The sequence below is a fragment of the Podarcis gaigeae genome (genome assembly GCF_964106915.1).
Source record: "Podarcis gaigeae genome assembly, chromosome: 11".
Lineage (NCBI taxonomy): Eukaryota > Metazoa > Chordata > Lepidosauria > Squamata > Lacertidae > Podarcis > Podarcis gaigeae.
The window spans coordinates 61,747,265-61,772,742 of NC_139687.1; the positions used below are offsets into that span (position 1 = coordinate 61,747,265).

The 25,478-nt window shown below is 46.2% G+C and overlaps 2 protein-coding genes across 3 annotated transcripts in view; one reads left to right on the plus strand and one right to left on the minus strand.

Moving 5' to 3' along the window:
- Positions 1–1,359, minus strand: part of NOL6 (nucleolar protein 6) — a 64,662-nt gene extending 63,303 nt beyond the window's left edge. Inside the window, exon 1 of one of the 2 annotated variants that reach the window (XM_083702622.1) lies at positions 1,140–1,359. The gene's annotated coding sequence lies outside the window, so the exon portion shown is untranslated. The remainder of the gene's footprint in view (positions 1–1,139) is intronic. The other variant, XM_083702623.1, reaches the window with a different exon arrangement.
- Positions 1,360–19,600: 18,241 nt separating this feature from the next.
- UBE2R2 (ubiquitin conjugating enzyme E2 R2) overlaps positions 19,601–25,478 on the plus strand; it is a 53,926-nt gene continuing 48,048 nt past the window's right edge. The window contains exon 1 of the mRNA XM_083702954.1: positions 19,601–19,807. Coding sequence (XP_083559080.1) covers positions 19,631–19,807 — 177 coding nt within the window. The 5' untranslated portion in view covers positions 19,601–19,630. The remainder of the gene's footprint in view (positions 19,808–25,478) is intronic.

The window sequence follows — 25,478 nt, forward strand, 5'->3', positions numbered from 1 at the left end:
AAGAATGTGGGGTGAAGATCTTCCTTATGGGCAGGGCCAGATTTAGGTTTGATGAGGCCCTCAGCTACGGAAGGTAATGGGGCTCTTTATATGTCTTAGCTGCCCTTTATCAACAACAAATCATTGCTGTTTTTTGTGTTGAATATACACTATATGGTAACATGGACCTAATAGGTAGCTAAAGTCATTTGCACATAACAAAAGATGTATTTTATCAAAGTAATTGATATGTTGTTGTTGTTTAGTCGTTTAGTCGTGTCTGACTCTTCGTAACCTCATGGACCAGAGCACGCCAAGCACTCCTGTCTTCAGAAATGAGCAAACCAGTGATATTTTAGGGAGCAGGCTAGCAGGCAGGGCCCATTACTTACATCAAAGGAGCCTACTGTATGTATGTAGGTTTTATTTTATTTGTTTTTATCTTATATTCTGAAAACGTACATCCAGTTTTTTTCCCTTGGGGGCCCCCAAGAGAATGGGGCTCAAAGCTTGTTTAACTTATACAGTGGTACCTTGGGTTAAGTACTTAATTCGTTCTGGAGATCCATTCTTAACCTGAAACTGTTCTTAACCTGAAGCACCACTTTAGCTAATGGGGCCTCCCACTTCCACCGCACCGCCGGAGCACAATTTCTGTTCTCATCCTGAAGCAAATTTCTTAACCAGAGGTACTATTTCTGGGTTAGCGGAGTAACCCGAGGTACCACTGTACATAAATCCAGCACTGCTTATGGGACTACTTACACACTCTCTACAACAAAAAAAGTTACAATGAAGCCCAAATAACTGGGCATTTTTGTAATATTTTTGTTTATCTTGTCTGTTGTTGTTTCAGTTTTCTGTAAACGCCTTAGAGATATGTTTTAATATAAGAAGCAATATAAAAACTAAATTGACATCCTTTTTTCTCCTCTCTCTCTTTAAAGCCATCAAAGCAGCCAGGGACAGGTTCTTCACTTAGATTGCTGTCTAAGTTCCGTTATTCAATTACTTATTTTATATTATCTATCAGTTTTGCACGCCGCCCTTCATGCGAAGATCACAGGGCGGCTCACAAAACAAAATGTTATTGCTTCCCATTCTACAGCTTTAGGATCTCCCTCAGGATCACGCGCAACCCCCCATTACACGGCACCCACCTTCTGCTTGGTCCCTCCTGCATTCCACGTGGGTGGAACTAAGCAAAGCCACGCGGAATCCGGAGCAGCCTCCGCTCACTTCCGGGTGGCTCCTGATTGGACGAAACAGCCCAAACGCAGGAGGGAGGAAAAAAAAGAAGGAAACCCCATCCAATTGGAACAAAGAGGGCCGCGAGGCCACGCCCACGGTCGACGCGCACGCGCCTAGCGCCTTCCGAACAGCGGTCTCTATCGACGCGCCGCTCCGTGGAATGGAGAGATATGAAAAGATGAAGAGGAGCCCATCTCGCTGATTGCGGGGGGAATTCCGGTTACGCATAGGAGATCCTTCCCCACCGCGAAGAACAGAAATCAGTAGCAAAAATTCTGCTTTTAGTATTGCTGTGATTGGGTCGCACGAGGCGTCGGCAGGGTCTGCCCAGGCTCAGAAGACCCTAAAAGGAGCGGTTATTGCTGTTGCTATTATTATTGTTAAAAATAATCTTAATCTTAAAAAGCAGAGACATCACCTTGTCAACAAAGGTCCGTATAGTTCAAGCTATGGTTTTCCCAGTAGTGATGTATGGAAGTGAGAGCTGGACCATAAGGAAGGCTGATTGCCGAAGAATTTATGCTTTTGAATTCTGGTGCTGGAGGAGACTCTTGAGAGTCCCATGGACTGCAAGAAGATCAAACCTCTCCATTCTGAAGGAAATCAGTCCTGAGTGCTCACTGGAAGGACAGATCCTGAAGCTGAGGCTCCAATACTTTGGCCACCTCATGAGAAGACAAGACTCCCTGGAAAAGACCCTGATGTTGGGAAAGATGGAGGGCACAAGGAGAAGGGGACTGTTAAATAGTGGGTAGACATAGCAGACGGCGCAGCGATTTCTCCAAGCAGCTCTTTATTTGTAAGCTGGAACAGAACTGAACAGGAAACAGCTCAGCTGGCCTGCTTTTATAGGCAGCTGGCTGTCAACATTGTAGCAACCCAGGGTTTCCCACCTAAAGTAACTGGACCTGAGTGAAAACTATATACACGATACTCCTGGTGGCCAGGGTGAGGACTTCAATACATAACACCCCTCCCCACCGAGATAAGGCATAAGTTACAATCATAGTGGTTCCATTATATACAGCAATACCCTTACTGGTTTCAGTAAGGCACATAAGCATATTAATTGACCCTATTCACCATACAGCTTTACATGTGCAGTTTGTCCAGTGAACATAGTCTCTTAAATACGCTGGGTGCTTGGAAACCCTGCTGGATCGCCGAGGGCCAGTAGCAGAGTCCAGGTGGCCTTCCAGTTCTGGTTGTTACTGTGGTGTGACCAAATGTGGCATTGAGTCGAGTTCCCTGGTTCCGCTGCTGTTGAAGGAACCGCTGTGAGCGGACTCGGCGGACGGTCAGGCACGGCAGTGGTCTGAATCTCTGGAGAGCCAGGCAGACCCACTGAAATGGCTTGGCTCGGCTCCTTCCTAGCAAGACGCGGGCTACTAGCCTTGCAGATTTCCTGGGCGGAGAGTTCAGCAGCTTCTGAGGCCACGGCCTCCTCAATGGCTTTCTGCAGCGTGAGGTCTGGCTTAGCGAGGAGACACCGTTGCAGACGGATGTCCCGGACTCCACAGACGATTCGATCCATCAGGGCATCGTCTAAGTCTCAGAACTCGCAGTGCATTGCAGCCTGTCAGAGGGCGGTGGTGCAGTTGTTAATTGACTCTCCCTCTGCCTGGTTCCAGTGGTAGAACGCATGGTGGGCAGCAATCTTGGACAGCTTTGGCGCGTAGTGGTTGCGGAGCTTCTCTTGAATCGTGTCCCACGGCTCTGCCTGGACTGCTAGAGGCGCAACCAATGCTCAGGCCATCGCGAACACTTCGGGGCCACAAAGGCTGAGGAGAGGCCCCGCTTCTGCTTTACAGACCCTCTTGTCAGCTCATTTGCTTGGAGGTAGCAGTCGAACCAAGCGAGGTAGGAGTCCCATGATTCAGAGGCTGAGGCAAATGGCGGTAGAGGCACGAGTGAAGCCATGGTTCCGATGCTGATGCGGAGGGCGATGGATGGAACACTACGCTCTAGCCAGAATGGTCAGCTCTGAATTGGTTCTGCTCCATGATTTCGCTCAGTGTTTCAGCTCTGTGATTCAGCTCAGCTCAGAGGGTGGCCGCTTCTGGCTGTGCTCTGATGTCCATTGATCCCATCCTTGTCGCCAGTGTTAAATAGTGAGTAGACATAGATTTAGATTTAGATAAATTTATTGTCATTGTCCGTATATACACAGTATACACAACAACGAAAATCAAACACCCGAGACCGGATTCACATACACATATAGCAGACGATACAGCGATTTCTCCAAAGCAGCTCTTTATTTGTAAGCTGGAACAGAACTGAACAGCAAACAGCTCAGCCGGCCTGCTTTTATAGGCAGCTGGCTGTCAACATTGTAGCAACAACAACCCAGGATTTCCCGCCTAAAATAACTGACAGGGACCTGAGTGAAAACTACATAACAATACTCCTGGTGGCCAGGGTGAGAACTTCAATACATAACAGGGACAGAGGATGAGATGGCTGGACAGTGTTCTCGAAGCTACCAGCATGAGTTTGACCAAACTGCGGGAGGCAGTGGAAGACAGGACTGCCTGGCGTGCTCTGGTCCAGGGGGTCACGAAGAGTCGGACACGACTAAACAACTAAACAACAACAACAATTATTATTGTTGTTGTTGTTGTTTTTTAATTATTATTATTATTGTTATTACTATTATTATTTGTAAGAAGTTCTTGTAGCAGAGGTGCTGGGCTGCTCTGATGCATTCCCTTCTCCCTCCGCTGCTGAAAGTGTCCCAACCAGAAATAGGATGTTACTTTACTTCCCAAATTGTATCCGTTCCGTTTTGCAGCAAATAAGAGGAGGGAGCGGCACATGTAATCCCGGTTTAAATCCGTGCAATAGTCTTTCATAACAAGCAAAATAATTGGCGGACTGGAGGTCGTTCTGGAGGTCTGTACTTAACCTGAAACTGTCCTTAACCTGAAGCACCACTGTAGCACCCTGCTTGTGGTTAACGCTTAGCTGGAATGAAATATTCAACGCAGCAATAGAGAAATTAAAATAATAATTTATTTGTCAGACAAATAAATGAGAGGCTCAGTGGTATATGGTTACCAAGCTCTGGCCTGGCCTCTTGCCATCCTGGCCAGCACTTATATTCCCTTAATCCAGCCCCCTTTGCTCCTCCTGTGGCTGCCTCTGTCCAATCAGCCTGGTTGAAATTCCTATTGGCTGTTTGGTAGAACCAATCACAAAAGATACACCCACAAAAGATACACCCACTTCCTTGCCCTTATAAGGGAGACAAAGAGCTATATATAAATGACAAATAAGTAATAATATATCTTACATGGAATCTTAATTACCAGCTCACCTCTTTGCCCTCCTTGCCCTATTGCCTTCTAAAACAAATGTTTAATCTTACATTTTTATGTTCAACAGATGTCAAGGATCTCGAGTTTCACATCAATATTGAAAGATTTCCTTCATTTGAAAGTTTCTAAACAAATGCCTGACAACCATATATATCGAGAGTGCTTGGATGGCGTCTTCTGTCTAGCAGGGGGGCTAGGCTGGTGGCTGACTTAATTTCAGGATAAATACAACTCTTACAACCATATGAAATAAGAATCTAGCATTCCTTAAATCCTTTGCATAATTACATTTAAGCCAATATATTTAAGCTAATATATTTCATTCACTTATCATAGGTAGCCTTTTAAAAGAATAAAGCCTTTGTAAAGTAAAAAGGAACTCAGTAAAAAACAGCTTTTAAAAAGAAGCCTCTTCAGTTTACACCTCCCCCCTTTCCCCCTCCTTTCCCAGCCAGCTAGATGCTTCTCCCATTAGCTCTTCCCAACAGCTTTAGAAAATTTCCCAAAAATGCTCTCTTTTCTTCTAGCCAAGCCAGTTGCCTTTTTCACTGCTCTTGGCCTTTCAACCTTAGAAAGAAGATCTGGCTCATTTTACTGGGAGGCACATTGGTATTATTTTACTATTTACCCTTGCCTTTAATTGTGTTTTCTCAGTCTGCAAGGGCAGCATATGTAATTCTCCCTTTTTTATGACTTTGAGAATTGTTTTTCTACTATAAATCAATGGGGCCCCCTTGTCTTAGGAGAAAAACCTCTTGCCAAGGTTCTTTCTGCCTGGCATGAAACATTTGAAAATCTTTTTAAGCTCATTTTTAAATACAAGCCTTGATAAAATATAGAAGCTCTGATAAAAAATGCAGGCTTATGACTAGATGCCTCATTCCCCCCTTTCAAGCTCAAGGACCTTCATCCCAAGTGTCCTTGATAGCTTGACCTTCATCATATTCCTGAGGTAAAGCTCTGTATAGGGCCATGATATGAGGTAGAGTTTCATTTGAAACCATCTTGCTAATTGTACTTCTAAAACATGAAATGATACATGGCATCATACACAAAACCATTACCACTACTGTCAAGAAAAACAAGCAAGACAATAGTATCCCTTTGAGTCCTGCGACATTAGGTAACCAATTGGTGAGCCATCCCATATCCCATCCTTCCCATGTTTGTACTGGGACATGTGCTATATTCTCCATCTTTGTGGCCAACACACGGATTGCCTCACCATTATCTGAAATGTTAAAGCAACAGGCATTCCCTGTCAAGTTCAAGACTCCACATAGGCCTCCCTGCCTGGCAAGTACATAATCCATTCCCATTTTCAGCTGCAAAATGGCGGCTCTACTTTCATCCAACTGTTGTGCAATAAGTCTCAAACTCTGGGCCGTTGCATTGGTTACAAGTTCCACTACTGCTTGCAATCGAATTATTCTGTTTAGATTATAAATAGGATCCCGTGCCCCTTGTATGAGCTCACCAGGATTCCAGGAGGCAGGATCATAATAGGCTATAATGCGCTCTGGCGGCCAATCATCAGTACCGCTCCAACTTTGGGTACTTCCTCCTGCTATATGAGAAATATCAGCATTCCTTCGTGTTCGCCTGGCCGAACTAGTGGGCATAATCCACATTGGTGGTAATACCCAACCCAAGAAACAAGTCCCACTCCATTTGGAAGGGAGCTTTTTGTATGCCCATTCTCCACATATCCACCACAACCATCGGGTCTGAGGTTTTTGGTACGTGGAGTACAGAAGGCGAAATACCAAAAGAGGTAGAGAGTTCACAGTGCAGTATGTTAGATTGCCTTTTTCTGTCACAGTTATGTTCCACACCACTTTCCATGCGTGAATAAAAGGAGGTGCACAGGGCAAGGTATTCCGAGTTCGATAGGTAGTACCGTGTGCCCAGGTATGACTATTCTTAATATAATCCCAAGTATAGTGACAATGAGAAGAGCCTATCATGGGAGAATCAGCTGCATCTGATGATTTATGTACACAGAATTCCCCTTGTACAGGTATAACTCGTAATGGTTTAGTTGAGTTCCATCCGGGGAAATTCTGTATTTCTGTTTGGTGTGGCATTTCGCTTACCATACCAATGGCATCTAATGGTATCGGTAATAAGGGCATACCTCCCTCTGAATCATCTGGCCCAAGAGAGCAAACAAGGCAATTGGTCCTATTTGCAACATTGGCTACCATCTCAGCTAAGCCTACCCACATATTGTGGTCATGGCTGAATCCATATTTAGCCAATTTGGTCAGATTCAAGGACCCTTCCCCTTCCCAAGGGATCAGGATTAATAATAAAATCATGTTGATGTCTAGCATATGCATTCCTTCCACAAAAGATTACCTTATTGTGATAGCAAATAATTATTAGCCCCAATATAATTCCCCCAGTGACAGAAATGGGGAACCACCAAGACCAAAACATATATCCCGAGGATCCCCAATGAGTAATATCTCTGATAATTGTTCCACAAGGGGGCAGTCAATCAATTGTATTAGAGAATCTTTCCGTTCACAGTCGCTGGTTCAGACGCTCCTCAAGCTTCAGGCGTGCGCAGGTCAGCCAGCTTCCAGGTTGTGGCTGCAGCAGGCCGGTCGTCAAATGTTGCCCGTGACCTAGCCCGTTCCCGGTAGGGCTAGATACAGGGGTTTTTGGAGAGAGTTAGTTTTAAAGGATTAGAGGGGTCACCTTTGCACGTCCAACTGCCTTCGGACTTCTTCAAACGAGAGTGATGAATCCAGGGGGTCACCTCAGCTACCTTCACCGCTGTTGGAGTAGAGAGCAAGACGGTGTAAGGTCCACGCCACTTTGGTGCAAGTGGATCACGTTTCCACTCTTTCACCCATACGCTATCGCCAGCCTGGAACTGATGAATCGGCTCGGCAATGCTGCACGGCGTGCGTTCGAGGGCCCACCTGTTAAGAGAAACAAAAACACGGGAGAGAGATTGCACTTGTCCCTGTGTCACATGATCTCCTATTTGTTTAAGGTCAGCTGGAATATCCTGAACAAAGGAGGGCGGTCTCCCATACAGGAGCTCAAAAGGTGACAACTTAAGTCTTTTTGTGGGTGCACACCGAACACGAAACAGTGTTATGGGTAACACATCTACCCATCCCAATCCCGTTTCCTGGGTTAATTTTGCCAATTGGGTTTTCAGAGTCCGATTCATTCTTTCAGTTTTCCCTGAACTCTGAGGCCTATATGCTGCATGCAGTCTCCATTTTACTTGTAGGACTCGACATACATCTTGTACTACTTGATCAATGAACGCTGGCCCATTATCACTTCCAATGCATCTAGGTAATCCAAACCTTGGGATCAATTCAGTGAGGAGTCTCTTAGTTACCTCTCGTGCCTTTTCAGTTTGGGTGGGAAAAGCTTCAACCCATCCGGTAAGAGTATCTACAAACACAAGGAGATACTTGAATCCCTTAGAAGGGACCAGCTCTGTGAAGTCCACAATTAGACTTTCCATGGGGACATATCCCACATGTTGGATTCCAGGAGGTTGTACTGGTCCCTGCCTGGGATTGTTTTTAGCACAAAGAACACATTTCTGTGAAATGCAAGTTGCTAATTGTGATAGATTAATAATATACAACTTCCGACTGAGACTCTCTCTGGTTGCAGTACCGCCAAGGTGAGTAGATTCATGATAATTTCTTACAATTGTGCCTGCTAGATGATGAGGTACATAAATCCTATTGTCCGGCAGGATCATCCAACCGTCCTTCATAACCGCTCCTTCCTGTTCAGCCCACTTCCTCTCTTCTGGGGTATAGTGAGGTTTAACTTCTTCTGGAACTACCTCTGGTATGAGGGCTGCTATAAATCCTCCCACAGGCTTTTGGGCTGCCTCTCGGGCTGCTTTGTCAGCAGCATGATTTCCTCTGGTTATTGGATCCCTTCCTCGTCCATGACCTTTGCAGTGCATTACAGCAATCTGTTCTGGAGCCCATACTGCTTCTAACAGGATTTCTACTTCAGGTCCATATTTCAAGGCCTTCCCGTGGGCTCCTATTAGACCTCTTTCTTTCCATAGAGCTCCATGTGCATGCAGGGTTAAGAAGGCATATTTAGAATCAGTATAGATGTTTGCCTTACATCCAGCTGCCAATTGCAGAGCTCTAGTTAAGCCTATAAGTTCAGCCTTTTGTGCTGATGTGCCAGCAGGCAAAGCTTCAGCTTCCACAACTTCCTCATTGGTGACCACAGCATATCCTGCTCGTCTGGCACCTTCATGCAGGTAACTGCTACCATCCGTATAATATACAACATCTGGATTTTTCAATGGTTCATCTTTCAGATCAGGTCTACTGGAGTAAACTTCATCCATTATTTGGAGACAATCATGTGATTCCTCATCATCTACCTCTGGTAGGGGCAGCAAAGTCGCTGGATTGAGCATATTCACTACTCGTAGATGAATCCTGGGATTTTCACACAATAGGCCTTGGTATCTAGCCATCCTTGGGTTCGTTAGCCAATAACTACCCTTATATTCCATGAGTGTCAGAACAGCATGAGGTACATTCACATACATCGTCTGGCCGAAGGTAAATTTATCAGCTTCTTTGACAAGGCTTGCAGTGGCCGCTACTGCCCTTAGGCATGGAGGCCATCCTTTTGCTACTGAGTCCAATTGTTTAGACAAATAAGCTACTGGGCGGTTCCAACTTCCTAATCTCTGGGTCAGGACTGCAGCTGCAATCCCATTCTGTTCATGTACATACAGCTGAAAGGGTTTTTCCGAATTAGGCAATCCAAGGGCTGGGGCCTCCATAAGTCGTTGTTTGATAACTAAAAAGGCTTGTTTCTGCTCAGGTCCCCATACGAATGGGTCCTTTTCTGCACCTCGAGTGCTTTCATGTAAGGGCTTGGCCAGACTGCTGAAATCAGGTATCCATAGTCTACAAAACCCTGCTGTTCCCAGGAATCCTCTAAGTTGTTTTCTTGTGGTAGGTTCCTTGATAAGGCAAATAGCTTCTTTCCTCTCTGGTCTCAATGCTCGTTGTTGGTGTGAGATGTCAAAGCCCAAATATTTGACCTTTTCTAAACATAACTGTGCCTTTTTCTGGGAAACTCGGTAGCCAGCTTCCCAGAGCAAGTGGAGCAGTTCCTCTGTCCCTTCTTTACAGGTATTAAAATCCTTTGCCGCTAGTATAAGATCATCTACATATTGCAGAACCACCTTTTCTCCCGGTATTGAGGGGTAACTTGTTAGATCCCTCGCCAAGGCAGTGCCAAATAAAGTTGGGGAATTTTTAAATCCCTGGGGCAATCTTGTCCAGGTTAGCTGGCCTTTTGTTCCTGTCAAAGGGTCTTCCCACTGGAAGGCAAATATAGGTTGGCTCTGTGGTGCCAGCCGGCAACAGAAGAATGCATCTTTCAAGTCCAATACAGTAAAAAATGTTGCTTCTGGTGGGATCAAACTCAACAAGGTATATGGGTTTGGTACATTTGGGTGCAAGGTCTCGATAGCCTGGTTTACGAGCCTCAAGTCCTGCACTGGCCTGTATTCATCTGTCCCAGGTTTTCGAACAGGCAAAAGGGGTGTGTTCCATTCTGATTGGCAAGGCTTAAGCAGACCATATTTTAATAGGCGGTCCAAATGTTTCTGGATGCCCTCTGCTGCTCGCCGGGGTAAGGGATATTGCTTTACAGATACGGGGGTAGCCATAGGTTTTAGGGTTACTACAATTGGAGCTATATTCTTAGCCATTCCTGGTGGGCTATTTTCGGCCCATACTCCTGGTGGCACCTGTAGAGTTCGGAGGAGCTTGTTTAATTCTGTATCCAATGTGGGTTGGACTTGCAGGGCTGACATTAGGCGCCATGATTGTTCCTTAGGTACTGAGAGGGTAATTATTCCTGCTGCTTTTGATGGCAGTTTCATTTCTGGACCTCGAGGAGTGAAGGTGATTTGGGCCTGCAATTTGGACAGCATATCTCTGCCTAAGAGAGGTATTGGACACTCAGGTATATACAAAAACTGATGGGTTAAACGATGTCCCCCAATCTGGCATTCCAAAGGTTGGAGGAAAGACCTCTTAGCTGACTGTCCAGTGGCACTTTTAATGACTACACTTTTGGATGCCTTTTTCTGCAATAGTTCTGGGAGTACTGAGTATTCAGCCCCAGTATCAATCATAAAGTCTATTAAATGGCTCCCTAATTGAATCGTGACCGTGGGCTCCTGGAAGCCTAACTTTATGGAGTCCGGTCGTTCCTAGTCTTGAGTAAAATCCTCTTCTGCCAGTCCAATGAAATTGTCTCTATTCTGTCCTTGTCCTGGTCTCTGATATCTTCCATTTCGGATCATTCCCCGTCCCCGTCCCTGGTTTCTTGGGCCGGAGCCTGGGCCTGGGCCTGGGCCTGGGCCTACTTCTTCCAACCTCAGGGGTTCAGGACACTCCCGCTTCCAATGACCCTCCTTCTTGCAATTTGCACATTGATTCCTTCCCAGTGGTGGATTCCTTCCTCGCCCTCTCCCTCCATTTAAGGGGCGGTGGTCTTGCTTCACTGCTGTGGCTAGCATTACCATCTTTTCCTTCTGCCACTTCTTCTTCTCTTGCTTCTCAGCCTCATCCCTATTCCGATAAACTCGGCGTGCAATGGCCATAATTTGGCTCATCAGCATCCCTTCCCATCCTTCTGATTTCTGAATTTTCTTACGAATATCAGAAGCGCACTGGGCCACAAATGTAGCAGTAATCATTCTGCTGTTTTCAGGGGCTTCAGGGTCAAAAGGAGTCCATATACGATAGGCTTCTTGCAGCCTCTCTAAAAAGTCTCCTGGACTCTCATTTGGTTTCTGTTCTACTTCTGAGACTTTAGACATATTAGTGGGCTTCTGGCATGCCCTGCGGATACCTTGCACAAGCGTCTGGCGGTAGGTGGTAAGTCTGGCCAGGTGAATTCCATTGTTTGGATCCCAATTAGGATCTTCCAAGGGAAAGTTATCTTGGAGATGACGGTCAATATTAAAAATATTTCCCACTCTGGCCTGCTCACGCAAATATATCTGTGCCTTTTCAATTATGTCTCTCCTTTCCTCAGTGGTGAAAAGAGTATTTAGGAGCTGGCGACAATCTGTCCAAGTAGGGCTATGAGTATTTACTATTGAAGTCACCAAGTCCATCATAGCCTGAGGTTTTTCTGCAAAAGATGGGGTGTGTGTTTTCCAATTCATCAAATCTGTAGTTGTGAATGGAATATATTGCAGGGTCGAAGTTCGAGGTGGCCGTGGTCCGGGTTGCCCATTAACCAGCGCAGGCTCCTCAAGTGCATCAAATACTCTTCTAAGAGGGGCTACTACGTGATCTTTCTCTTCGCTTTGCTCTAGGGGCCTCAAATCATAGGGGATGGTATTTGTCCCAAGGCGTTCTTTTAGCAGCTTTATACGCCTGGCTGTATTGCTTGCTGACCGATTAAGGTCTCCCTGTAACTTCTGTAATAATTCTCTAGGACTTGGATGTACAGGGGTTTGGGGTGGGCAATCAGTTGTTCCACTAAAGGAGACTGTAGATGCAGGTCTATTAGGAGTCACAGGTGGAATAACCACTTCTGCTTGGGCTTTATTATAGGACTCCAATGCCTCCTGAAGATATTTATCATAATCTATCAAGGAATCAAGCTCTGTGACTCCACTCCCATTATTCATTCCACTTTCTTGCCTTGGGGTTACAACTGGCGGAGTGTTTGAATTAAGCTCCCTTCGATGTGGAGCATAGGGTGGAGGTGGAAGCACCTCTTCCTCTGGTCCCTCAAAAATGGGTTTGAGTTTATTTGGCAAGATTCCTTTCCTAGCTTCAGCTTTTACAGCCAATAATTTGCATCGTTTGACTTTGCATTCCCTTATCCATGGAGGATTTTTATTTAATGTGCTCAGCCAGGAATCTATATATGGAAATTGTTCTGGGCACCCTCCAGTTTCTTTGGCGATATTAGACCAAAGTTTGCTTACTAAATTTATATCAAAAGTTCCCTGAGATGGCCATTCAGTATTTTGTTTCGGCCATTCTAGTTCACATAACGTTCTCAAGCGCTCTGGCGTCATTTTGACTCCATATGCCCCTGAGAAGGCTTTCTTAAAATTATTTAACATACACTCAAGAGGTGTATTTTCCCCCTTTGAACCCCCAACTCCCATTGTATGGCCCTGTGAAGTATCCACTCAGTCACTCCACACTCAGGTCAGCTACAGATTGCTCTGTACTTTCTCACACATACAATGCGCTAAATACTTCACCACACTCTACCTCCCAATTTTCCCTTTTCCTCCACCAGACCAACATCTGATGTACCCAACCACCTAGCGTACTCAGTTTCCCCTTACTGAGACGCAGAAGTTTGATCAAGACTTCTCTTCCTCCCAATTAATTGGAGGGCCAAAAATCCCTTTGTGCACTTACCCTTGGTTGGTTCCCTGTTTCCCCCGGTCCGTCGCCGCCAGTGAGCAGGGTATCAGACAGACGAGTCTTCTGCGTTCCCCCTGGAAAAATTTACCAGTGCGCGCTGGGTAAGCAGTGGTCCTCTCTCTTGTACCCTGCCCAGTAGGGCGAAGGGGCTGCGTTCCAGCAGACCACTTATCCGAGTCACAGTGGCACCATAAAATGTAGCACCCTGCTTGTGGTTAACGCTTAGCTGGAATGAAATATTCAACGCAGCAATAGAGAAATTAAAATAATAATTTATTTGTCAGACAAATAAATGAGAGGCTCAGTGGTATATGGTTACCAAGCTCTGGCCTGGCCTCTTGCCATCCTGGCCAGCACTTATATTCCCTTAATCCAGCCCCCTTTGCTCCTCCTGTGGCTGCCTCTGTCCAATCAGCCTGGTTGAAATTCCTATTGGCTGTTTGGTAGAACCAATCACAAAAGATACACCCACAAAAGATACACCCACTTCCTTGCCCTTATAAGGGAGACAAAGAGCTATATATAAATGACAAATAAGTAATAATATATCTTACATGGAATCTTAATTACCAGCTCACCTCTTTGCCCTCCTTGCCCTATTGCCTTCTAAAACAAATGTTTAATCTTACATTTTTATGTTCAACAGATGTCAAGGATCTCGAGTTTCACATCAATATTGAAAGATTTCCTTCATTTGAAAGTTTCTAAACAAATGCCTGACAACCATATATATCGAGAGTGCTTGGATGGCGTCTTCTGTCTAGCAGGGGGGCTAGGCTGGTGGCTGACTTAATTTCAGGATAAATACAACTCTTACAACCATATGAAATAAGAATCTAGCATTCCTTAAATCCTTTGCATAATTACATTTAAGCCAATATATTTAAGCTAATATATTTCATTCACTTATCATAGGTAGCCTTTTAAAAGAATAAAGCCTTTGTAAAGTAAAAAGGAACTCAGTAAAAAACAGCTTTTAAAAAGAAGCCTCTTCAGTTTACACCTCCCCCCTTTCCCCCTCCTTTCCCAGCCAGCTAGATGCTTCTCCCATTAGCTCTTCCCAACAGCTTTAGAAAATTTCCCAAAAATGCTCTCTTTTCTTCTAGCCAAGCCAGTTGCCTTTTTCACTGCTCTTGGCCTTTCAACCTTAGAAAGAAGATCTGGCTCATTTTACTGGGAGGCACATTGGTATTATTTTACTATTTACCCTTGCCTTTAATTGTGTTTTCTCAGTCTGCAAGGGCAGCATATGTAATTCTCCCTTTTTTTATGACTTTGAGAATTGTTTTTCTACTATAAATCAATGGGGCCCCCTTGTCTTAGGAGAAAAACCTCTTGCCAAGGTTCTTTCTGCCTGGCATGAAACATTTGAAAATCTTTTTAAGCTCATTTTTAAATACAAGCCTTGATAAAATATAGAAGCTCTGATAAAAAATGCAGGCTTATGACTAGATGCCTCACCACTTTAGCTAATGGGGCCTCCTGCTGCTGCCGTGCCGCCGGAGCACGATTTCTGTTCTCATCCTGAAGCAAAGTTCTTAACCTGAGGTACTATTTCTGGGTTAGCAGAGTCTGTAACCTGAAGCGTATGTAACCCAAGGTACCACTGTAACACAGTATACAAAGAACATAAGAACATAAAAAGAGGCGATCAATTAATTAAAATACATCTTAAATTTAAGGTAAAGGGACCCCTGACCATTAGGTCCAGTCGTGGCCGACTCGGGGGTTGCGGCGCTCATCTCACTTTATTAGCCAAGGGAGCCGGCGTACAGCTTCCGGGTCATGTGGCCAGCAGCGCACAGAAACACCGTTTACCTTCCTGCTGGAGCGGGACATATTTATCTACTTGCACTTTGACGTGCTTTTGAATTGCTAGGTGGGCAGGAGCTGGGACCAAACAACAGGAGCTCACCCCGTCGCGGGGATTCGAACCATCAACCTTCTGATCGGCAAGTCCTAGGCTCTGTGGTTTAACCCACAGCATGGCAGTCCACAGGTAAAATTGAGAGTGGTTAATATTATCTAGGGCCAGCTGTTACCACTGGTCTTATAAAGGACCTGTGAGCAGGCTAGGAGGCCTCTTTAATTATTGTTCTTATACAGAAAGAAAAGAATCAGACTTCAGAGGAGAGAGCTTGACACTGTTTGGAAAGCCTAGAGATTGAGCTGTCAAAGCGTTTGGCACCTGCTTGCCCTCAGGCTCAGACACTCGGGTTGCAAACGTGATCCGTGCAGGAGGCATGTTCGCAACCCGCAGCGCTGCGCATGCGCAGGTCACAATTCGGCGCTTATGCGCAAAGCGCAAGTTAGCGCTTCTGCGCATGCATGAGTGCCGAAACCCGGAAGTAACCCTTTCCAGTACTTCCGGGCTTGGCACGGTGAGCAACCTGAAAACGCACAACCTGAAGTGTCTGTAATCCGAGGTATGACCTGACGGGAACGAGGTAACCTCTCTGGGCGGGAAGGATGGAGGACTAGAAATATGGGGCAATCTTAAAGTGAATTGCGGGTGGAAGGTAGGAGGCACCTTGAGGCTGGCATCTGCCTCAAAAGACAAAGGAACGCGCCTCTGGGATGGAGTCAAACCGCTGTTAGCAGCACCAAAGGGAACTCCCTGAGGCGCAAGTCTGGGCAGCGTGCGTGGAGGTCCTGGTCTGCCCAGACCACAAGATCCTCCTCTCCCTTGTGAACCAAAAGAAAGCAGAGCAAGACGTTTGGCACCAGAGCAGTGACTACATTATTACATGAGCACTGTTCCACAGAATTTGATATTTTCATTTATATACATTCATTCGAAGTAAGATGGGTTTATGAAGCATTCTATATCCACCCACCACGCTGATGAAGAATTCTACAAAACACTAGTCAATATCCGGAATTACTGTTCAATGTTGGACATCATTGTTGAATACACAAAGCTTCACAGCTTGTCTTCCACTGTACAAAGTTTGGTACCTTGCTTCATTTAAAGATTTTCAGAGACTTTGAGAGAAAATATTTCATTTTGAATTTTTTATGATTTGAGGGAATTCTATAAAGATTGTCTATTACGTATGTATATGGTCACCATGTTGCCTAGACATTGTTGGCTGCAGGAGTTGCCAGAAGGAGGTCACATGGTGCCATCCCACTCTGGATTTGCGTAGGGTTTACTTCTTAGCCTTTTCTTCTCCAGAAGCTATCCCACAAGGCAGCAGAGATGTAGGATAAAAGTTTCCCTTCTGCTAGAAGTTTACCTCCTTCCCAGGTTTACAAGCCCCATCTGCCCCTTACTTCCCTCTACAGCACATTAAGAATCCGCCATTTTTGATCGTTGGACAAGTCCGTCGGAGCCTGCCTTCGCATGCAGGGGAAGTCCCTAACTCATGGAGGGTTTGAGACCCATCAGCTACCTGGGTTTGAGACCCATCAGCTACCTGATGAGAGTAGGAGGCACAACCAGCACAAAAACAGCACCCCAATCCCACAATAAACACTCATTGGGAAGCACATTGGGAAGAATGTGCTGTGGTTGCACACAGGGGAGAAATGACGTTTGAAGAAGAGGGTTGATGGACAAACATGTTTAAAATCACTGACAAAATCCAAAGAGGGCTGTTGTGAGAGGAGGGACATATGTGTGGAGACTGTAGCTAATGATACTTCTGAAGCTGGGAAGGGGCAATGATTGACCCCCATGCTGGGCACTGAGCTGCAGGGTAGGAAGATGAGCTCCTCAAGAAAAAGAGGCAATCAGCAAACGACCTTCGGCTGTTCAGCTTCAGCCAAGGGCCCTTGAGGCGACATGAACAAGGCTTCTGTGTTCTGATAAGGGAGCAGCTGTAAGCTCTTGAGATGAGCTCTGCCCCAAGGCCACAAGACAAAGGACGCAAAGATGGGAGGGGAAAGGAGAAATCACAAGCTCTTTTATTCACAAGTGAAATATGGGGCTCTCGCCAGAAGTGGCTTACTGTTCTTCAGAGTGCTTGGTCTCATGTCAATTATGACATGAGTTATGTAAGTTATAACTTGCATTCAGAACAGCCTGTAGGCTTAATGAACCAGTACATCCAGTACAATGCTGCACAGCTCTGCTTCTCTCTGAAATTGTTCCGTCCAATTAACTGGCTTTAATATGGTGGGTACATTTCAAATCCCTTTCTCTGGGTATCTCAACTGCTGACCATTTAATATAATTGGGCCCAGCGCTTAAGTTTTCTTTCAGATGCCTAACAAATTATTGTTGGGTGTCCCAGGTTTCACTGAATGGTGAGTTCTGGGGTTAGAACTAGAAACAACAAGAAATATAATAAAATTATTGGGTGAATAAAAATGCTTTGGACTGGTGCTGGAAAGACTGCAACATGGGTGCTGGTTGAGACTTTTTTTTTTGGGGGGGGGGTCAATTCCATAATTAGGGTGTCACCGCTAGGGGTGGAAGGATCTGTCAATTTCGGCATGCTCAGCTTTTCATTATTCCAATCTTACATTCAGCTCTCCACATTAATGCTTGACATTTTAATGTGAATTGCTTTGTGTATTTCTCATCATAGAATGCATTTTTTAACATTAAAAAAATCTGCTAATATCTTTATCTTTTGTAAACCTTGTTTGGAGAACTGAACTGCAAAATTTGAGTAAGTGCAAATTTGGATGGCTTGGTGTTCTTTGGTTCTCATATTGTTTCAGAAAGTGCAAATTTGATGGGTTGGGCTTTAAATGTGAACTGAATATAATTTCTTTCCGATTGCTAGCCACTGCTATTGAGAAGGCCATCTCCTTTATGTCTGTACTGCATACCTCTTATAAAGGGGGCACCTGAATTTGATCTGGAAGGTTCAGGTAGTGCAAAATGATGCTGGCCAGTTGCATTCTGGGGCAAAGTTCTGTTGACATGGTACACCTCTCCTGAAATTGGATTTTCACTACTGAGGTATAAAGCCCTATATAATACCCTCCAATATTCCTCAGATGAAAATGGGGACATTTCTCACTTCCCAACAACTGATCCTCCTCTACTCCCCCCCCCCCCAGCATTTCCACTACCACTATACCTATGGGACACAGACCACACGCCCTCCACTGTCCTGGAGCAGCCACTGTCTCTTGGCCTAACTTGCCACACAGGGTTGTCGTTCTGGGGATTCAATGAAGAGGAGGAGAGGACCATTATAGAAATGCAACAAACAAATATATAGATTTTTATTTTATTTTAGCAGAACTACTGTATTGATATGAATGGACAAGACTAACTCAGTGCAGTAAGACTTTGTAGCAAACAGCCCATCATCATTTCCTTAGTAACTGTCTCAATTTACTGTTTTACATATATACTAGGAGAGGGGAAAATGCTTTGTTTAGGAGGCAGGAAGGAAATAATGACCCTGCCCCTTTAAGAAAGGGTGGCCCTAAGGAAGAGATTGGTTCCGTATCAGGGAATAGACAAGGGAGGCAGCAAGTTAGAAAAGAGACACTGTGGCCAATGAGGAGGAAGGCACTCCCCCAGAGGGCGGGATAGCTACATAAAATATAGCGTTGGTCCTTTAGCCAATAGAAGAACGATGAGAAGGGCGGGATCAACTGCAAACATTACCCAATAGGAGAGAAATGAGGCGTGGCTTTGCAACCAGCTACCAATCATGAGAGATTGGAGGAAAGCCTTAAGTTTCCGAGAGGATGCGTGCGTCGCGTAGTTTAGCCGGCGGCTCGCCCAATCGGGGAATAGCTCCGGGATTGGGAGGAGGCGGGGTTGCCAATCGAGCCAATAAGCAAGAAGGAGGCACGGCCGAGGCCTTATATGGGCAGCGCGAGCGCCGAGCAGCTTGGAGGAGGAGGCGGGCGTTCCAAATCGGGCCAATAAGCAGTCGCAGACCTCAAGAAGGAGGCTTCATTTGGGGGCGGGGCGAGGGAAGGCGCGGTTTATGTGTATGTGCGGCCTCAGCAGCAGCAGCGGCAGGCGACGGCGGGGGTTGATGACGACACCGGCGGGGGCGGGGCGTGCGGTGGAACTTGCGCGCTGAGGTCACTGGCCGAGCGGCGGCGCCGTCACAAAAGGAAGCGGCGGCCGCGGGGCTGCTGCTGCTGCTGCTGCTGCTTCTGGCGGCCGTGTGTGTGCGCGTGCGCGCGTCTGTCCGCCCGTCCGTCTGTCCCCGTGTGGAGAGAGCGCCCAGGGAGGCAGGCGAGGCCGAGGCCTGAGGGTCCGTCAGTTTGTCCGGCGGGCGGCTGACCGACCGGCCTAGCGGGCCCCGCTTCTCCCCTCACCGAGTCCCGAGGCGTCTGAGGAGGAGCCTTCCTCGCAGGCCTCCCTCACCCTCCTCCTCCTCCCCTCAGAGGCCTCCGGGCCCAGGCCTGGCCGGAGCCCCCGCAGGCCTTGCCTCCGCCGCCGCCGCGGAGCCCCTCTCCGGAGGAGGAGGAGGCCTCGCGACGAGGAGCCGCCCCCGCCGCTGAGGGAGGCCGACGAGGCGGCGGCGGCCGGGCGGGGGATCCGGATCCCGGGGGGCGGGCGGGGGCCCCGGGGCTGGCGGCCAGGCGGGCGGCGGAGGGCGGCAGCTGCAGGGGGTCTCCGCGGGCCGGCCGGCCCTGACTGCCCCTCGGCGGCTCGTCCGCCCCGCCGCCGCCGCCGCCCCTCCGCCGCCCTCGCCCGCCGCCGCCGCCGCGATGGCCCAGCAGCAGGTGAGCAGCTCGCAGAAGGCGCTGATGCTGGAGCTGAAGGGGCTGCAGGAGGAGCCCGTCGAGGGTTTCCGCATCACCCTGGTGGACGAGTCCGACCTCTACAACTGGGAGGTGGCCATCTTCGGGCCGCCCAACACCCTCTACGAGGGAGGCTACTTCAAGGTGAGCGGGACCCCTTCCCCTGAGAGAGGGGGGTGGACACACATATAGCCTCCTGCCTACGCCCCCCCCCCCACCATCCACCCACAGGAGTCCTAACTGGGACACAGTCCCCTAGGCATAGCTGTCAACTTTGCCCTTTTCTTGCGAGGAATCCTATTCGGAATAAGGAAATTTCCCTTAGAAAGGGGAAACGTTGACAGCAATGCCCCCAGGTGAGCGGAGGGGTTCACTTCTGTGCCCCCATCACCTCTGGAGCACAAGTGGTGCTACATAAATGCCTTGCCTTCAAAACCTTCTGTAGGAGCTCCTGTGAGGTTGCCCTGATAACTTCTTTTTTTATATTCGAGGATGATGTGTCCACCCCCTTTTTTGCAGCATGCTCTGTTATGTAAGCAGCAGCAGTGAATTTCTTCTATGTTAGAACTAACTCGCTGCTCTAAACGGAGCCTTTGCCAGCACCGCAGGCATGATCCCACACACCTTCTCTCTCCCGTTCAAAATTGCCCCTTCCCCCCCCAATTGCTCTACATCTTTCTGTTTTTTTTCAACAATACTGCCACTGTTTATGCTTCTTTGTCTGCAGAAATCTCCTGCTTCACTACTCTCTCCTTTATGCTTCAGATTTCTTTGAGCATCTCAGGTCCTGCCTACTTTCTCCTTCTCATGTGAAAGCCTCCATATTTCTATAATTTGTCTCTATATAGGGTAGTCTCCTAGGACGCATTCTGTTCTTTCCCACTAAAGAGCACTTTCTCAGTAGATGCAGGACAGTAGAGTACCCAGACATTGCTCCCTGTCACTGCCATTCATCTAAGGGCAACTCTTTTCTCTTGCTCACACATCCCTAAGGATTGATTTAGCTTCTCCATAATCTTGAACCCCTGCCCCTAATCACTAAACACTGTCTGGCTCCCCTGTTTTATTTTTTCCCATTTGCATGGCAGTGTGAGAGGTGGTGTCTTTTATCTGTTGTCTTGGTTCTCTGCCACCCCCTTTATCGCCCCTTTCACCATCTTCATAATTTGTGGGCTATAGCTCCTCTTAGAGTATTTAGAGCAGTGGCATATAATGTCCTATGTATGTGCCACCTCATGATTCTGGAAGCACAAAATAGTGTTGGGCACAGTCTCCTCACATAGTCCAACACCTCAACCAGAAGTAAAGTCCCTTTCCCCTCAGTTCTTATGTCAAACTCTTAAAGGACATACGAAAACCAGATCACTGTCACTGGGAGAAATGTTGAGGGGGCATTCCCTCCTACATAGTAAGTAGTTTCACCAAGTGTAAGAAAACTGTCATCGTTCAAGGCTGAGCAGGAAAGTATTCCCATATCATCCTTGCCACATTGTGCTATTTACCCTGTACTCCGGTGTAAAGAGAGACAGTGTGCTTAGTTCCAGTGGGTATTGCGTGAATTTTACTATAACCCATGTACCAGGCCTACATGCAGATCTCTGAAACTGGAGTTTTACCTTTGAGGAAGTTTTAAACATTGTATTTCTTAAGGAAAAACAATTGAGCGCATTTAATTTTGAAGGGAAGGGATAACTGGGATTTTGTCTAATGCTGTATAGTTGTAATGGCTATATTTCAGACATCTCCTGTTAGACCTTCAATAAAAAGTTATTTCCACTGGTGCCCTGAGTACCATTAAAACCTGCAAGTTAAAATCTGAGTAACCTGGATCCACCTTTTATTGTATTCAGCTAGGTAGGGTTGGAACTTGTTGGATGCAGCATCTGCAGTTAACTGTAAAATGAATGTGAATGAGCTGTTAAGGGTCCTTTGCAAATTCTAGTAACAGACACTGAGCCTCAGCTGGGAGCTTTGTATATTGGGAGTGGGTGGCGCTGTGGTTGGAATCCCTGAGCCTCTTTCTTGGGCGGTTTGAATCCGTGCGATGGGGTGAGCTCTGGTGTATTGCTCTGTTCCAAATGGTGTATTGCTCTGTCCCAGTTCCTGCCAACCTAGCAGTTCGAAAGCACACCAGTGCGAGTAGATAAATCAGTACCGGTGTGGCAGGAAGGTAAACTGTGTTTCCATGCACTCTGGCACTCATCATGGTGTCCCGTCGCACCAGAAGCGGTATAGTCCTGCTGGCCACACGATCCGGAAAACTGTCTGTGGACAAATGCTGGCTCCCTTGTCCTGAAGCGAGATGAGCGCTGCACCCCATAACCACCTTTGACTGGACTTAACCATCCAGGGGTCCTTTACCTTTTACCTTATATTTGGGATACCTTGGATATCTTTGAGCTGTAGAACAGTTAAATGCTCAACATGCTTGGTTGTTGAGATCCCTAAGTACACAAAGCAACATGGCCAACTTCACGAAACTAAGAATTTTCTTAAGTGCCTCTTTCCTCTGACGCAAGCCTTGCTTAATTCAGTGGGACCTAATTCTAGTAAGTGTGCTTAGGTCTGAAACCTCAATTGTATCAGTGTTAACTTGATAGAAATCTTTTCTCCTGTTTCCTTTCTTCCAGCTGTGTAGGAGTCTAGGTATACAAGCATTCCCCATTCAGGAAAAGGCATACCCTGCTTTGCACTATCCATAGCCTCATTTAAAAAGTGACTTGCCTTTAATTTTGTCTGGCTCTTCCAAGCAGCCATGGCATATTTTAATAACATTGTTACTTAACATTGGCTTTGAATAAACTAATCATGAGAGCAGAACTCTGGAGTTTATTTTAAAAGGTAACATATTCTCATTGGCTTATCTTTACAGTTCTACAAAATGCTTTGAATAATTGATCATTAAATGGCAAATTTCATTATCACCCCTTGTTTGTTTACATCATCTGATATTCAGATATTTTGTTGCCTAGAAAATTGTCATATTTTCAGTCATAAGACTTTTGGCACTAGAGGGCAAAAATCAGTGGTGAGTGGAATGACATCCCATTACCAAGGAGGATACATTTGGAAAGAAGTAGGTTGGGACAAGATGCTGTTCAAGATCAGATACGTGTAAACATTTGGAATTTTATCACCTTTCACCACAACCCAGCACATTCCCAAAACGTTGTTCCATTAGCCTCTGTACATGAGACAGAATGATAACCAAAGTGTACTATCTCAGAACTGTAGAAGTAGGCATCCTGGAGGGAGCAGGAAGCAAATGGTTACCCTATGGTGGTTGTGAAGACAGAAATGGCATGGGGAGAACTCATGCATGCTGCACTGATCACTTCAGAGAGAGGACAGCATAGAAGTAAAGAGCAGCTTTTTTAAAAGGCAGAATTTTGATTCTTGTATCTCAAATACAAAACTGGTTGGGTGGAATCTTATGGGTAAAATTGTGCATTGCAAGGTGGATGAATTTGTTAATCCTCCAGGTTAAAGTATGTGTTAAGAATATAACTGCCCTGAATAAAACCAATAGCTATCAAGTAAATACTTCTGGAAAGGTTGTAAATGGGATGGGATGTATGTGATCATCCCCCGTTTTGTGTGCAGCATCTGCCAGTCAAATTTTTCATTGTCTAGAGGATTTTTTTTAATTAGATAACTTAATAATTGAATTAAATAAAATGCTAGATCTGCCTGGAGGTTCCAATTAGCTGTCAATGATGTACTATTGGTATACTGTAATAATCGTCCGTCTTTAACAAGATGCATACCCTATTCTGTGGCTACTGAGGTAGGAATTTATCAAAAGGTTTTTGGAAGTACAAATATTTGCTGGATTACTTTATACAAATGGTTGATGAGGCAAGCTTTCCCTTTGTCAGAGGCCATGTCAATACTATCTTAGCAAGCCATGTTTAACAGTTTCTGCCCCCCAAAGATATTTGCCACCAAGTTACCAGGCAAACTGGGAAAGGGAATGCTGTTGCTTCTTCAGTATCCAAAGGGATCCTTTGGAGAAACAGTTCTGGAGTTCTTGCAGTAGGTGGAAATTAAGGATTAATGGGCGCTTGTGTAATTGTTCACTTTTGAAGGAAAATATGTGTTCACTTTCATGGGATTTATAAAGTTTTGGAGATGTCTTGGACATCAGGTTCTGACTATGGTAATAAACAGATGTGTTGGTGCTGTGAGCTAGTTGGGAAATAGCACGGTATTGAGTGAATTGTAGGGCAGCATTCGTAGCACAAGCTGAAGGGACTTTGTCCTAAGAGTCAAAGAGAGATTTGCCAAGAGAGATTTTAGTGGATACTCATTTGAGTTGGACCTGTGCAATAGACTACTGTCAAACATTGTGCTGCAACAAACCAGTCTTTAACAGACTCCAAAACTTTGCTGCTAATGGAGGCTCCTGCCAGCTGGGTTAAGGAATGCTGGTCTGCTTAGTGCCTGAACATCTGTGGTGTCTCTTCCATTTGGTTTTGTTATCCTGTTCCTATTTACTGCCTTGCCATTTGTTTGTTTGGATGTGGCCTTAATACTGCTGTTCCATTAAATTGCCAAATCCTTCCCGCCTACTTTCCCGCACCCTTGAATTGGAACAAAGGGGCCAGGTGGGGTTTTTGAAACTAAGCTTCCCCCTTTATTATTTCAGTTTAAGCACAGCAGGCCCTTCTGTTTCCCCAAAAATCTACTGTTCCTCACTCCCACTATCACACAAGAGGGTTTCACAGATATAGCTCCATTACACTAATTTAAACTTTGCTGTTTCCATCTCTTTCCTGGTCTGCCCTGTGCCTTGAGAGCATTTATCTGTCTGGGACTTGGTAGCCTCTTTTGCCCTTGTAAGTGTGTCATGGTGACAGAACTGCTTGTACGCCCATCCCAGTTCTAATCTGCATGGATTTGACCTCACATATGAAACTGCCCTCTGCTTAGGCAGACCATTAGTCCATTTCGCTTTGAATACTTACTCTAAAAGCAGTAGCTCTCAAAAGACCTCAAGAAATATCTCTCCTACTAGCTGAATGTCTGGAAATGGTGACTTGAGTGTAACAATGGGCTTTAGAAGAGGATTAGACAAATTAATGCAGCGTAAGGCTATCAATAAAGGACGCAGGTGGCGCTGTGGGTTAATGCCTCAGCGCCTAGGACTTGCTGATCGAAAGGTCGGCGGTTCGAATCCCTGCGGCGGGGTGCGCTCCCGCTGCTCGGTCCCAGTGCCTGCCAACCTAGCAGTTCGAAAGCACCTCCAGTTGCAAGTAGATAAATAGGGACCGCTTACCAGCGGGAAGGTAAACGGCGTTTCCGTGTGCGGCTCTGGCTCGCCAGATGCAGCTTTGTCACGCTGGCCACGTGACCCGGAAGTGTCTCCGGACAGCGCTGGCCCCTGGCCTCTTAAGTGAGATGGGCGCACAACCCCAGAGTCTGTCAAGACTGGCCTGTACGGGCAGGGGTACCTTTACCTTTACCTTTAAGGCTATCAATGGCTACTAGCCACAAGGGCTGTGTTTTTCCTCCGCTGCTGGAGGCAACGTGCCTCTCGGTGCTGGAAATCACTGCTGCACTCAGCTTTCCATAGGCACCTGACTGGCCACTGGAAGAACAGGATGCTGGACCAGATGTGTCTTTAGTTTGATCCAGCAGAGCTGCTCTAATGAATCTGGCAGCTTGTGTGCACAAAGCATGTGTTTTGCCTCAGAGGAGTCTTGCTTCCATGTGCGCCTTAGAATCATAGATTCCATAGAATCATGGGACTGTAGAGTTGGAAGAGACCCTGAGGATCATCTAGTCCAACCCCCTGCAATGCAGAAATATGCAG